The 15419-nt window shown below is 40.5% G+C and overlaps 1 protein-coding gene and 1 long non-coding RNA gene across 7 annotated transcripts; one reads left to right on the top strand and one right to left on the bottom strand.

Moving 5' to 3' along the window:
• Positions 1-800: 800 nt before the first annotated feature.
• LOC129603998 (uncharacterized) lies at positions 801-3588 on the bottom strand. Its single transcript, XR_008694510.1, has 3 exons — positions 3465-3588; positions 1257-1433; positions 801-1143 (listed from the first exon to the last, which is right to left on the bottom strand). It is a non-coding gene; the product is annotated as an uncharacterized LOC129603998 (long non-coding RNA).
• si:zfos-943e10.1 (GRAM domain-containing protein 2B) lies at positions 2619-15259 on the top strand. 6 transcript variants are annotated; one of them, XM_055508250.1, is made up of 14 exons: positions 6909-7126; positions 7216-7308; positions 9926-10102; positions 10626-10689; positions 10866-10938; positions 11029-11132; positions 11219-11317; positions 11528-11599; positions 11821-11889; positions 12021-12117; positions 12253-12345; positions 12542-12641; positions 12808-12915; positions 13180-15259. In XM_055508250.1, exons 1-14 carry the CDS (start codon positions 7056-7058, stop codon positions 13193-13195), a joined length of 1236 nt encoding a protein of 411 aa, XP_055364225.1. In that variant the 5' UTR covers positions 6909-7055; the 3' UTR covers positions 13196-15259. The 6 variants fall into 6 exon arrangements, with proteins under 6 accessions (XP_040926433.1, XP_029003413.1, XP_055364225.1 ...); XM_041070499.2 differs by lacking the exons at positions 6909-7126; positions 7216-7308 and adding an exon at positions 2619-2834 and having other exon boundaries at positions 9929-10102; XM_029147580.3 differs by lacking the exons at positions 6909-7126; positions 7216-7308 and adding an exon at positions 2621-2834.
• Positions 15260-15419: the final 160 nt, after the last annotated feature.

Raw genomic sequence — 15419 nt, 5'->3', positions numbered from 1 at the left:
ACGAGCCGCATACTCCAATTTTGCTCCATCGTGATGTTTCTTAGGCCAAAACTATTTCCTGAATTGACTGGTGCAAATCAGGGAAATTCCACAAAAATCCCATTTTAGCGCTTCCCTTCAACTGGGATTTTCCTCAGTGTGATTCAAAATGAATTTTATATATATTCAGGGCATTCGTCCTAATGTGTTTATATAGTTTCCTTTAATTTAAAGGTAAAATATCATTGGTGTGTGAGCAGTGCTGCTCGCTTGGCCCACTACCTATCCTGTCATTATATTGTGTAGGTGCACAGGCAGCCTTGCAATGCTCATGCTTTATAAGCATTTTTGTACACCTGTGCTATATATGCATGCTGCTGCTCTGTGCGTCACAGCCTAGTTTTTCAGGCCAAGGTGCTGCAGTGCTCTCAAGGTGCGAATGTTTACTCCAGCAGCTGATAACAGGGATCGGTCTAGTAAAACTTTCCTTTGACGATGGATAAAAAAAAATAGCCTTTCCTTTCCTTTCTTACTTGGACCCTGAGCTATCTATTAAAACAGATAGACATAGTATGTTATGCAATGATACCGCGATAACACACAGGAAATTACTTCCTAGATGTCAGTGTAAGTGTGAGAGAAAGACAGACAGACAGACAGACAGACAGACAGACAGACAGACAGGCAGGCAGGCAGGCAAAAAGGCAGACAGACAGACAGACAGACAGACAGACAGGCAGGCAGGCAGGCAGGCAGGCAGACAGAAAGGCAGACAGACAGACAGACAGACAGGCAGGCAGGCAGGCAGGCAGGCAGGCAGACAGACAGACAGACAGACAGGCAGGCAGGCAGGCAGGCAGGCAGGCAGGCAGACAGACAGACAGACAGACAGACAGACAGACAGACAGGCAGACAGGCAGGCAGGCAGGCAGGCAGGCAGGCAGGCAGAGAGACAGACAGGCTGGGTTCATGAATCACACATTCAACATTAAAGATCAAATGATGTGAAGCATTAACCATCGTGATCATGTTATTTATCATTTTATTGTGTAGATGTAGCAAATATGATTTAAGTGTATTTCGTATATTCCCTAAATACTTATTGTATCTAAGATACCGTTCATCATTCACATTACCAAACTAACCTGGGAGTAATCAGATTACCTGAAACCAGATAACACATGAAGTACATATTTAGTAAATCCTGTTTCTTGAGTAGGTTGGCAGATTCATCACCACACAATATTGTCATTACCTACACCCACAACTACCGTTACCTCATATTCTTCATCATAAAGCGTGATTTCCTCCGCTCTGTCTGCTTTGTTTCCTAGCAGAGGAGGCGGAAGGGAGGACCGGGGATGGCTGGTGTAGGCCAGATTGTATGAGGGTGGCGTGTTTGCTGTGTCATGCGGCACTACACTGCCTCGTCTGTTCCTGGTGCTGTGGTCTGCCTGGTGACAAAATAGGGCTTTCATTGCTGAGTTTTGTGCGCTGTTCTCTAAAGTGATTGGCTTTTTGTTTGTGAAGCGTGTTCAAGGTCTTCTGATCTCATCAAAGCTTAAAGGAGATAAGAGAATGTATGTATTATGTGAAACATGAGTGACATCAAATGTTCTCCCAAATGTAAAATGTAGTAAAACATAACTATATCTATCACTGTCTGACCAAATACCCTCCATATTTATGAGGTATGTGTTATAATTGTGGAAACTGCACAATACCTTAGCACTGTTCTCTTAAGATCACTTCAAATACGGGATGTTGAGAAGTCACATGTCAAATAAATCATCCTGTGTGACTACAATGTGACTTAGATGACAGTCGTAAAGCTGGGCCTTATGGCCTTGCGCTGCTGATTGTACAGTATGTGACTTTTCCATTTGTTCCTGCAGTTGTGTTTCCGTTTTCTGTGGTGGGGGGAGGGTGACAGAACAGGTCCTTTATCAGCTGGCTGAAAAGATGAGATGTTTCATGCTGTGTCGGCCACCAGCTAAGTAAGTGACTTGCCTTGTGAGTCACTGGCCTCTGCTCCCACTCATAATAATAGGAAAACATGCACATTGATTTCTCAGCTCATTGATATAAAACAATTAGAGTACTTTTTCTTTTCAACTTTATAGATTTTATTAGTATAATCTAAACATGATATTGACAGCTGACAGTGTTTTATTTGGTTGAATGCCTGCTGTTTAATATAATATATTATTTTATTATATATTCCAATATATTATAAAATATTAGATCGCAGGATTTTCTGTTTTACTTTCAGCTAGTGGATCTGAAGCAACTAGCAACCGCCCCACCCTGCTGTGCTGCCACAGTTATACGCCTGTCACATCAAAACCAGCGTGAAGTGACGGTTTGAACACTGTTGTTAAAGCTCACTGGCCATTTACTCTTTTGTTTTTGCCTAAAATGTCAACATTACATTGAAATAATAATAAAGGGCTCACTAGCAGCATAACAACACCGGCCATATACCTTGTGGTAAAGGGAGGCAATGCCCACTACCATAGAAGGTAATGGGCGGTCGTTGAAAGCCAACTACTCAATTCTGATTGGAGGGCCGGTCTGATATGACCATTTTTCCCAAGTCGTTCGCCGACGCTCATTGGTCAGCGCACTTGGTCCGATTTAAGCTCATTATCTTAAGCAGCCCTCGGAGAAGTAGAGAAAAAAAGCAGAAGCCAAACAGGAGCGGTGGAAGCTGGCGTGGAGCGTCGTTTCTACACGAACCGACCACCACTGGCTGAGGGAAGGATGCTTGAAAACAAGCGAGAGAGGCTGAAGACCTTTCTCAGGAAGATCGACGAGAAGGCCATCGTCAGAATCAAGCATTTCATGAGGGAGAGGTGAGCGGAATGAATGTAACTAGCTAAACCGCTATCTGCCGGCGAGCATCATCAGCGGGGTGGATGCTAGCGGCTAGCTGCCCTGCTGACAACAGCCTTTTCTATAAGATTGTCTTGTCGGTGCCTTAGCTAACACAGCACAAACACAGGGGTGTGATCATATAAATGTGTGTAAACGAAATGTTGGTACCGGGTGTCGTATTGTGTCGGCGGGTAACGTTAGCGAGCATCCAGTAGCCTGGCCGAACTTGGTGGCGTTTTCTTCAATTAGCGTTGCAGCCACATTCGGACATTTAAAGCATTTTCATCGTTGTCCTCATATTAAAGCACACCCATTCATTAAAAGCCTCGTTGTGCCGTTGGAAATAATAGTGTCACCACTCTAAATGGCACAGTTCTATTTTAAATTGCGGGAGATTATCGCGACGTCACTGATTGACCGCTGGCCACTAGCACCTGGCACTGATGTGTTTGGAGGCAACAGTGGTAGTGAATGGGATGTCCTCTTTGAATAATGTTGATAATGTGATTATAAAGACACTGGCAAGAGTTTAAATTGACAATATTTCTAGGAACTAAGTGATTGACCCAGTTAAATCCTACGAGCCGACTGCTGCGTGTTTTATTTACCTCTGTGCTTCTATTCCAGGCAGTAAATGAATGGCATTGCTTGAGGAAGAGCAGTAAGGAGAATTAGTCCAGATCTGGTCGGGTTCTAATCTCTCTTTTGCCTGTCTAGAATTCCTGACTTCATCATCCGCTGGCCTGCTGTATGTGGGTCACGTTGGCATTGCTGGCTGTTCTTCTACAGCCGTGTTCACTTGCACACTACCTTCCCAGTATCCCAAGGGAAAGACGTGCACATTTGTCACACATGGCACTAGGAAGTGTGTTTTCTAAGAAAATGCTATATTTAGCTCCCATGAGTTGCCCACAGGTGGTGTGTGGTGTCATATGAGCGTAGCCTGTATCTTGTTATTTCTCCTAGTCCTCAGAGCTTCGCCCTTCACTTTCCTCCCCATAGATAGCCATTTGGTGGAGCACAAGAGTCCTGCTAATCAGTCACGGCTGACTGATTGTAAGCATAGCTATGGTGTTCTGTTGTATGGTATGTGGGGTGACCTATTAGTTTCCACAACACCATCAAGCTTCAAGGGCTAATTGTCTGGCCATATAAATGCAACATCCAACCATACATAATTTGTTCAAACTATAATTTTGTGTATGTTTCATCTTTGTTTATTTTAGTAATCTTAAAGCAGGAAAAAATGAAGTAAATGTATCAAAGTAGTTAGATTTATAGAAGTGCTTTGTAAGTTGCCCTGCTCACAGTCATAATACATTTTCCCAATGTAAAAATGGTTTAAACTGGTGTCGCTGCAGTGCTTGTTGATCTGAGGAGCTTGGAATAGGCTGGGTGGGGCTCTTCTGTAGGCGTCCTGTTGGCTCCAGGAAGATACTCCGCGCACAGTGTTTTCTCTCTGCTGTGGGCAGTGACGGCTGGGTTTCTGTCAGTGCATATAGCATATTTAGTAGTTTAGACCTATGCAAACAACATCACTAATCAAGTGTTGCACCCTAACCAGATGGTCACAGTTTAATCCATGTGTTATACTTCAATGCCCTTGTCACAAAGCCAATAGAAAAAGCTGTATTTAGTTTAGCAGTTTAGTTAGTATTTTAGTTTAACAGCAGCCTGGTGGATTTCACCTGAAGTGGTGCCACAGGTTAGTCTAATTTTAGACACAAGGCTTTATTTGACCATGTCTAAATGCACAATTTATAGCTCATCACTCATGCCTTTCTAGCAAAATGTTTGGAATAAAATATTCTAAAACAATGAAAATGACTAAATTGGGAAGCTACAGAGTGTTTTGAAAAGTGGGAACTTTGTGATTGCATCAGTGTGTGTCAGGGTATATTGCTGCAGGGTGAATATCTGTTGGAAAAGAATAGAAATGGGCTGAAGCAAAAATGTACTTTTCTCTTCTGAAAAGTTTCCAGCCTCAGGAGAGTTATTCTGTCTAACACAGCACTATGCTATTCTGCTATCTATACAATGCATTAGCCATTTTTACAGAAAGAATGCAGTGGGAAATTTTTGAAGTTCTCCAGCTCACTAACAAAAGGCCAATGAAATCTTTATTTACCAGACCTAATATCTGGATGACTCGGTTATTTGAACAAGCATACAGACTCTCACCGGTTATAATGTTACTATTTTGGAGACTGTTGACACCTATTGAACTGAACCAAGGCCCTTTTTGTGATTTGGGAGGCGTACATGAAGGTTTTCAAGCGAGAAGGTTGGTCACTGACATTTTTTAAAATCAAGACCACCTTTGTCCCTGGTCAGTTCGTGTGAAGGAATATACCGGGCCTTGTGATTTCTGTCTAAAACAAATTCTCTCTCAAATGACTATAGCAACACTCTCGCTCCACTTGACAAGCTTACACATTAAATTTTTAGGGCCTTTCACTTCTCATTCTATCCTTTCATTTTTCACTTCTTGTTCTTCACTTTCTGTTGAACATTGAACTTAAAAAAAACTATGTACTTGCAAGTGTGAGATTAAAAATATGGGTCTTATTTGTTTGGTGCTGAAATCCAATTAGCATAGATGTTGTGGCTGTTTTTGTAGTCTGAGTTAAATTTCTAACTGCTGTTTTGCTCACAAGGTGCAGCTGCAGGAATCTGTTTTGTCCTTGCAATCATCTGTTTTTGATTGGGTGATGGAGAATCAGCTGTTCGTGTGATTGGTTCAACCCACCAGAAGATGGTGCTGTCACGTTGTGTTCTGCTAATTCTCAGCTGATTTCCGAGAATTTATCAATGCAACGCTTGTAAGCAATCACACGTGAATATGGGTCCCATAATACTTGCGATAAAGCATTGACATAAGCATTCTGTACGGAGGCAATCTTGTCTTGGTCAAGGTTGAACTGCAGACCAGATGACATGTGGCTGACTGCGGCCCGACTCCAGGGATCATGTCTCATTCTGGGACAGAAAATGAAAGCATCATAACTCTGTACCATGAGGAGTACTTCAACTGGAACGTTGTGCTAGAGAAGTCAAACCTCACCTGTCAGTGCTAGTTTGTAGTGAATTTAAATCTACTCGAAGCCGTCCACTGTGTGAAAGTATTACATAAGATGTCATTTATTTTATTAATAGTGAAGTTGGCTACTTTGAATGTGGTTACTGCCCTTGCACCACCTCAGAAGCATTGAGTCTTATCTGTAGATAAAATAGTGTGACAAATACACTTATCACAGAGATGCACGCAATGTGACTGAATAAATACCACTGGTTCAGTCTGTTTTTTTTTTTTTATAATCGCTAATTATCTATGGTGAAATGAGGGATAAATATTCTTTTGAGTAAATGCATGGATGTGATGGCTCTCGCTAAAGACGTGCAGGATGACCATCAAGAGCTTCACATAAGGTGCGGTTGACTATGGATGATGTCAGATTGGAATTCCGCACAGGCGCTAAGTGGGGATATAAGGTAGCTATGATATCACGACTGCAGCTAGACTTTATCCAGTTGAGTGTTCTTAATGATGAGCTCATGGCTATGGAAATAGCCTAATGGGGCACAGCTCCAAGTAGACATTTGCTTCATTTACAGTACAATACATTAATCCTTTGGCTGTTTTGCGGTTACCTTCTAAGTTTTTCTGCAGTTTTTTTCAAACACAAACGCCTAAAGTATGTGTGATGGCCCCATTTACTCACCCACAAAGCCAGTGGGCTAACTATTGTCATGTGTATTGAGTGGGCACTTTTCAAACCTGTGACCTTGTTGTTATTGAGAACAAGCTGCTTACAACATTGTTGTAAAGCTTTTTAAACTGAAAGAAACCTGGCTGTTTTTTTTTTTCTCACCCCCTCCCACATTTCCATTGTAACACCTACTGTTAACTGTTACCAACAACAGTGGCTCAGACCGCCATGGGGGGCTGGCTTGGGAGGGAACTTTTGGCACTAAAAGCCAACTACTCCTTTTTTCTTTCTTGGGCTCCTTCTCAGTCCCTTTCCTGCTAGCTCTGACATTGTCTTCGTGTTGATCCATTCAAGGCTGTAAAACAGACCTTTAGACCCTTTTTGATTTGGCAGTCAAGGCTGAGGTTCTAAGTGCAAAGGGACCTTCATGTGACTGTCTCAACCAGTGGTGACTGGAAGCTTTCAAAGACAAGAAGTGAGAATTTGACCATGGAGAAAAATAAATTGTTGAAAAAAGGGGATGCTGAGGTTGATCCTCACTGCTGTGAGGACTTGGAAAGGTAAGCCCAGCAAATCTGTAGCGATTCTGATCTTTTTCTTCAGCTGTCTGAAAAAAACAAAAGCTTTGTTTAACTGTATTTAATCCAAGGCCTGCTGTTTTCCACCAACATATGGGCAAGAATGTTAAGTTTTCAGAAGATATTCGTTACCGTTGGATACGAGACTTGATATACACACATCTGTAAGTCTAGGAAAAGATGGAACTAAGGCAAATGTGAGCTAATGATGTCATTGATCATAATTCTGCATGAATGTGATTTGTCTGAACCCACATAATGATGGTAAAACAAATCCAGGTACAGAATTGCATCAAATAGTTACTTATACTTCATAACACATTCACAAAATCTGGAGCGAGTCCAGACAAATCCTAATCCAAGTGGTTGTTTTGATATGACATGGGGGCTGAATCTAAGCAAAAGATTGATTTTTGTCAGGCGGTGTTTAACGTGCTGTCCAAAAAACAACTAAGGCACAAGTCAAGGCCTCTGTGTAGACTTTACACAGTCTCACGTAGGCCACCTCCTGTTTCATCATTGTAAGTGGGAAAACTTCTTCTGTTTTAGTTAAGGCTTTTAAAACTGTAGAGAGTTGTCCTAATGGTATTTGATGTTTCTAGGAAGCAGCGTCATCATGACTATGTTAATGGTTACGGTCAGTGCTGATTAAAGAGAGGAAGTTGTACAGAAATTATCTATAGTCTATATTGCCCTGTCATTATAGCCTGTACTGTGTGGAAATAGGTCAGGTGAGCAAACATGAGCACACAAACATCTGGTCATTGGAGGAATATCCTACAACTGTGCTCAGTGTTGTCTAACCCCAAACACGGTAGTTTGTTTGGCTAGAAGTTTAAAGGGGGTTTGTTTCTTAGAATGTCGTTGTAAGGATACAAACTTGTTAATATAAAGGGGAAAAGAGAGAAGCTCACAGCTACAGTGTCGTTTACATACAATGGTTAATAATTTTACATTCAAAGCAGGCTTAAGCTCCCTTCACACTTAAGAATGTAAATAAATTTTACTATGTAAACAGGAAAATCTCTTCTGAATGGCTTTTAAAGCTCTTTTTACAGTGAGGTTTACCGGTAGTTCACTGTGCCTCATTAATGGTTATTCAAGACCAATGACTGTTTGCATCAAGCTGCAGCTGCATTTCATGTATTCCTTTTACCCTCTGACCCGGAGTCCAAATGATTAATCGATCTTGCCATCAAGTATGAGATGGTTGATAAAAAATTTTATTGAATCTTTGAGTAGGAGGACTGTGTTTATCTAAACTTTCACAAAATATGGATAATGTCCTCTAAGTACCAGTTATTGGTGGTTTTTTTTTTTTGTTTTTTTTTTTTTTGTTTTTTTTTTGGAAGAGTTTTATCAAAGGTCACTCTTTGTGTGAAGACGTTCTATACTGATGTGTTGCCTGAAGGAAGATGTGGATAATGTGCTGGTACCACGTCTGGGTGGAGCTGGTTCAGTGCTCATGAGCCAATCATTTACTATTGGTCACACACTGAAGTCGTCCTGCTTTGCTTCAGCCAAACAACTGGGGGTTTTGGTACTTGTTAAACTTCGTTAGTGGAAGCCTGTGTGTGTGTGTGTGTGATGGGATTGTCTTAAACATGCCAGCGCTTGCCTTGCGCTTGACTGGCTCTGTGTGTGTGAATCTATTTTTCTTTCACGCTTGTTTGGCTCTGGGGGAGTGGCCCAGTTTGACGTCAAGACTACGGAGTGTCACACCATTCTCAGTTGCATACTCAGTGGCTTCCTCTTAAACGAGCACATTCAAATGGCAGGGTTTTTTCTAGCAGGATGTGGTGACGGCCCAAAAACTTAGCGTGGATATTTACATTATTGAGAGCAGTTGAAAAAAGAAACGTGGGATTATTTATATTTTTTTCCTACTTTCCAGTTTTGAAGGCTTGAGACCAGTGGCTGTAGTTAAGTGACTTGTGCTTTTGATTTTTTTTTTCCTTCTAAAGACAGAGAAATGCCTACTGTCAGTAGATATATGAGCTTTCGCTCATCAGCCCGGTTGAAATTTACCCGGTAGGTGTTCTTTGCTGTTTATTTCAGTAATTTTGAGTAAACAAACAAACAAACCGCACAGTAAATGTCGGTGGTTGGTGCCACTGACCTGCCATTAGAAATGAGCAGAAACGGTGTTGTCTTGAAATGAATTTGTTTGTTGTTTACCCTCTTGGTCAAGGACATGCAGCAGCCCTTGAAAAGGACACAATGACTGTAGTAAATCTGTAACTTTTACAAGTGCATTTTTTATATACTTCATCGGAATAATATATTTGTCAAGGCTCGTCATTTCTGGGGCATGAGCCTGTGTTGAATAGCTTGTAAAATGCCGGAAGGTTTGTTTGCACAGCCACAGTCTGGGTGCTGATGGAACACACATCTATAAAACTTTTATTTTTGAAAAAGGCAACTGTTCCAGCACATCATAAAGATGTTACAGCTGCAAAACGTGAATTGAATATTTTTGTATCCAAGCAATGATTGTGGTAAAACTGTTCACAATAACCCAGAACCTCAAATCTAATGTTCTTTGGTGCAACTACACTTTAAATATACTGGTAGCAAACTCTATTCTGCTTTTATTAAAAATGGAGAAAAAAAAGAGTTTTACCTGCTTTATTTTAAAGTTAACATTAGTTTGTTTGTGTTGTCTATTTGTGATCTTTATTGCATTCTTGTAACTTGTAGAAATGAAAAATCTCATTAAGCCGACTGAAACATGTATATGCTGCACATTGCTGAGTGTTTTCTTTTATTTTTATATTTCAGCAGCTACCCTGTTGACAGTAATGGCGTCGGGCTGCCAGCCAAGGTGAAGAAAAGCAGGAGCAGCTTAAGCAATGGCAGCATCAAAAAGTTAGAGGCCAGGAAAGCCTTGAGCCTGGAGGCAGCACAGCTTGAGCTCCAGCACCAGCACAAGACCCTCAGCAGACAAGTAGCCATCAGGTAGGTAACTCATAGGGGACCAGTATACCAACTCCTATATTATTAAATGGCATTTAATAATTTATATACCCACACACACACACACTATACATGCCAGATTTGGTGTGACAGTGACTCTGTGCTATTCTGAACATGCATCACAAGACTTGACTTGACCTAGCCCTCAGCTGTTGTTCAGCCGTGATACACACATGACTGCATAGCTGTTTTGAACCGACAGACTTCTCACATGATTTAAATGTTTCAGATGGATTTGTGCTATTTGTTTGCTTTCGGAATGTGTTACTTATGAGATACTTATTGTACCGTGTGATAGTAACTGGTTTATCAGATAACTCGCAAACCTGTGCCTCGTTCTCTACAGTATACTGTATTTCCACCTCCTCTATATTTCTCACATCACTGACATTCATGTTAGAAATACATAAACCTTCAGTTTTTAGCACATGAAGGTTTTGAAAAAATTTTATCCTCTAGTGAGCACTACAGACGTTCTTTTAACTGATGCCTTTTATTTTTTTAGATCACAAACGTTTGATGATGACAACGGAGGCTTTGAAAAGACTGAACGAACAGGCACACAAAGTGTAAGTCCACCAGAATGTTTAGCTTCTAATATCTGAAAAAGCAGACTATGGTGATGGCAATGATTACTGGCTAACGCCCATGTGTTTGTCGAAGGTCCACATCAAGAAAACAAAATCTTATTTTTGCGCTGATTTTAATTTGAATTGTAATTTATTTATTTATTTAATTTTTTTAGAGTTTTCTGAAGCACAACAAGACATTCCACAGATTGTTCCCAGACATTCCTGAGAGTGAAGACTTGATACACGGTGGGTAAACTAGAGTGGGGGAAAAAAAAAAATGACAGAAATCTCCGCCAGGAAGAAGCATATAAAACTAAGGTGTCATTGTTTTTGCAGCATACCTCTGTGCCCTGCAGAAGGAAGTGCCCTACCATGGTCGTCTGTATATCACAGACACCCACGCCTGCTTCTACTCCTCAGTTCTGCTCAAGGATACCAAGGTAGGCAGCGGCTCCGCTTTTGCTGTGAATGCCATTTAATTTGAATAATTTGTGCGTCTGACACCTCCTGTTGTTTCTTTTTACAGGTAGTGATTCCAGTGTCCTGCATTCACAGAGTGAAGAAGCAGAACACTGCGCTGCTGGTCCCCAACGCCTTGTCAATCCGCACAAGAGAGGGAGAAAAGGTCAGCCTGCGCTTACACAGCCATTAATTAACTCCTGATAAGGACTCACAGCCTTTTACCTAGAGGTGTTTAAAGCCTATTGTAAGCCTGGCTCGCAAACACTGAAGCTTTAACTGTAATTGAATCAATAAGTGAGTTTCTTTATGGTTCAGCTGTGCCAGCGGGGGAGATGGCTAATAATCCCCTCTTTGTTTCCTGTCTTTTGTTCAGTACTTGTTTGTTTCGCTGCGTAACAGAGAATCGTGCTTTCAGCTCCTGCGTTCAGTGTCTCCTCAGCTGGAGGTGAGTGTTTCAACATATAAAGTAGACCAACATGTGGTAAAACTGTACTTAAACAATGTTTGTAGTTATTAGTGAAAAACAAATTAGTTACTGTTGATGAAACTATGTACTTCTAAAGGTATTGCTAAAGTCTGTGCTCTTTCCTATTGCAAAATCTCAAGTACGGGGATAAAAGCACTTGTGAAGTCTAATTTGGATCTATGTATTTATCCTTTTTACAGGACGGCAGCACAAACAGTAGCCCTCTTTTCTCTTCAGCTGACCATAGCTTTGATAAGAGCAAACTGGTGGTAAGAGACTGCATCTGCTTCAAAAATGCAATATCACATCCTGTTAGTCGAAGCTCTGCTGTAACACTTTTATTCACCACACAAAATGCCTGAGTAAGGTCACTAAAACAGTTTTATTTTTTTAATTATAGAATTCTAGCCAATCCAGTCTCGACGACAGCTTGGACCAGTTTGATGGTTCTGAGTCCCAGTCTTTACAGGACCAGCTGCTGCATAGACCAGACAGAGGTAAGAATTCAACACAAGATCTTAGTGGTTTTACCTTAGTTTGATAAAGGTTTATATATAAATGTTGGGCACTACTAAAATGTATGTATGATTAGGACAAACAAGACTGATTTTACCTCTTGCTTGTTTTTGCAGATGAAGTGCCTGATAGAAACAGTTCTGCTTTTAGGAGCTTGCACCACATGCCACAGAGTGACAGCTCCTCTTCAGACGACTTGTCTATTTCAGGTAGGACACATTCACACACGTATAGGCATCGTGAGTCACCAGCTCATTATAGATACTTTGGAAACTTGAGTGTACATTGATGCATGTTTTACGGTTAAAAACACCAATTACAGTGGTAAATGTTACCATTTCCTTCCATGGACCTAAAATATGTGTGCAGTTTAGACAGTACCTTAACCTTGTCGTCTTTATTCAGGTGGGTCGTGGGTTTGGAATGTGACAGAAAAAGCCAAGTCCCTGCTGGTTCAGAGAGAGGCCAGCACCCTTAACACCCTGCTCTTCATTTACTTAATTTTGTGAGTAACTCCTTACTCATAATTGTCTTTTGAATTGAAAACATTTATCTTCAAAATCTCCCCTTGCCTTGAAGTAAGAAATGTCAGAAACCTTCCTCAATGGTTCTAATTGATTTTTAAAAAACAGGCTCCAAAATCAATAAATGTTGCTTTTTGTTGGTCACAGGGTTGTGCTGTTGCTGCTGTCATCTGGCTACATTGGTTTGCGTATAGTGGCCCTTGAGGAACAGCTGACATCTCTCGGGGCACTGCCTGAGTTTACGTTACAGAGCGGGTAAGAAGACTTTAACTTTCAGTTCTGTTTTCATTCATACATTTTTTTTTTTGTAATCTTTTGCTGGTAACTCATTTGCATATTAGATAAAATACCAGTTTAGGAGTCAGTTCTTTTTAATTCTGTTGTGAAATGAGGAAATTAATACCTATGATAGGCGTAACCTCAGCGCTAAGTCACTAAGTGCACCAGTGTAGAGTTAGGCGTGTGTTCCTATTGCTATTGAATGCACCTCTCACCTCATGTCCTCTCCACTCTTTCTAGGTACCAAGACACATAACACTCACTGACTGGAGGAGAGATTGGTTGACTTATGATTGCAGGATTATTTTACCTCTATCCAGCAAATACCCAGCGGGACTACTCTACTCAGACTGGGCTCCCTACATGGTTTGTCCTGTTGGCTCAAGGAAGAGTAGGCAATTTGTGCAATTTCAGACATCGCATCAACTTGAAGGGCTAAACTTCTTCCTAGTGCAGTAAACAAAAGAACTTGCCTCGATTTTTCCATTTTGACGTATGCACAACTGCCCGGTTGCAGCATCTGATGTTCACACCAAAGCCAAACGGCTCTGACTTTGCAAGGTGCCATGCTAGCCAGGTTTGCAGGCGCTGTCTTGAGAATCTGTTCCACATCTGAACTGATGTTCTTCATACATTCTATTCTCCTTGAGCATGCAGTGCAAACAGGGCTACAACCATCAGCATTAGCCTCCTGTTGTGTCGAGAGGCAGTGCTAGCCAAAGATGCTCACTGTGCACATCTTTTGCATGAGTGCCCAGCTTTGACTTTATAATCGATTTGTCTCTTTCATACCCAGGTTTCTCAAATCACTTGTTCTTTGGATTAAGTCCTTTTTTTGGTACGTCTTTGAATGTTTTTCTTTTCTATCAGCTGTGGGTTTGAAATGTAGATGGCTGAATTGTCAAACTTAGTTCAGCCCATCAAGGCTTGATACACTCCAGATGGTCTTATACCTTCTCTTTCTCCAATCAGCATTGATTGCAGTATTACTTTCCTCGTCTTTGGTATGATTTAAACCTGTTTAATGATCAATGCTCAGAGGTTATTCTCTTCCAGTGTCAGCTGGATGAATGCATTATCAATGCACAAGTGTTTAGTACAATAGGACATGGTGAGATTATTTAAAATGTGTCTGTTTTTGTGTATGGCTTTCCTGTCACTGGTCTTCTGATTGATCTGGTTCCTATGTCTCATGTCCCAGGAAAAACTGACCACATTGTGTAAAATGTAGATCTCTTATAACTGGACTGTTAAAGACCAAGTGGTGTTTATAACATTTTCAGGTTATTTAAAGTAGCACTGCTAATGTAGTTCTGCTGTTAATGCATGTGTCTGCAGTACTGACACTTGACTGAAACTGTATATGCATTCTCACCTTTCTCACCCAAAGAGGAGAAATTACAACCTTGCTTGCTTGAAGGTCCAAGATTCCAACAGCAAAAAAGTGGTCCCAAAAAGAAATTTCAATATGCAAAAAATGATTGTGCATGTCAAAATATAGTTTATCATTGTGTGCTGTTTTTAAATGAAAGGAGTAAGGGTAGAAGAAAGCCCAGGGTTGGAAGAGTAGCTCATGCAAGTGAGCGCACTTTAAACAGAGAGTTGTGACTGACACCATTTGTGTGGATTGAAAAGAAATGTTTTTGTGGTATGTGATGGTGCTAAGATTTTTTTTCTTTTTTTTAAATTAATTTCACTCAGGGGTGGTGGTCAAAACCTTCCACGTGGTTTTAGGATTTCACCTTTTTGTCATTTCAAAGTAAAATGCTCATTGTGTCCACTGTACATTTTTGCTTGGTGGCTTATCAGATGTTTACCTTTTTAGCATCGTTCCATCAACATTAATCTTGCTAATGAACATAACCGTATGCAGCTTTTTTGTCCCTCCAAATCTTAACTAATCTAACAATGCATATCCATCCAACATTTCAGCTATGTGACATTACGCTTGTTGTGGAATGTGTTCTTAAACTGGTGTAGTGATTGTCTTTGATTTTTGCTACATCCCTTTTTATAAGTCACATTCAAATTTGTTTTTGTTTTTTTTTTGGTCAATATCCCATGTACTCTCAGTACTCTCAATCCCCACCAGGGGGCACCACACTGTCCACTGAATGGACTCTGTTAAAGAATTTCAATGAAGAGGGCAGTATATGTGTTGCATTGCACTATTCGCTAAGTCTTGTAAATAATTTTGTATGGGTTGTTAATGTCTTTAATTGTCATATCCTATTTATTTGCATTCTGTGTAATTCAGAGTAGTCTCTGTGAGATGGCTTTGCTAATGTTAATAAAATAAATCAAAGTTTACGAAGTAAAATATATTTTTGTCTTTTACTTTGCACTATTCTACATGTCTCTTCAGAGGTTTATAGGACAATGTTTGATTCCCCTGAAAATCTTTGATTTCTCTATTAAATTAAATTTAAATAAAGGGTTTAATTCACCAAACTTTTGACTGGAAAACCACCATGCTAAGA

This window comes from Betta splendens, chromosome 4 (assembly GCF_900634795.4).
Source record: "Betta splendens chromosome 4, fBetSpl5.4, whole genome shotgun sequence".
NCBI classification, from domain to species: Eukaryota; Metazoa; Chordata; class Actinopteri; order Anabantiformes; family Osphronemidae; genus Betta; species Betta splendens.
The sequence above is the reverse complement of the archived record's forward strand: the minus strand, read 5'-3'. Positions and strand labels throughout refer to the sequence as shown.

What these genes read in the sequence shown, in the direction of transcription:
- si:zfos-943e10.1 (XM_055508250.1), top strand. Translation starts at nt 7,056, where the DNA reads ATGGAGAAAAATAAATTGTTGAAAAAAGGGGATGCTGAGGTTGATCCT. An exon ending in AGCAGACAAGTAGCCATCAG is followed by an intron (nt 10,103 to 10,625) that starts GTAGGTAACTCA and finishes TTATTTTTTTAG; the next exon opens with ATCACAAACGTTTGATGATG. An exon ending in GCACAAGAGAGGGAGAAAAG is followed by an intron (nt 11,318 to 11,527) that starts GTCAGCCTGCGC and finishes TCTTTTGTTCAG; the next exon opens with TACTTGTTTGTTTCGCTGCG.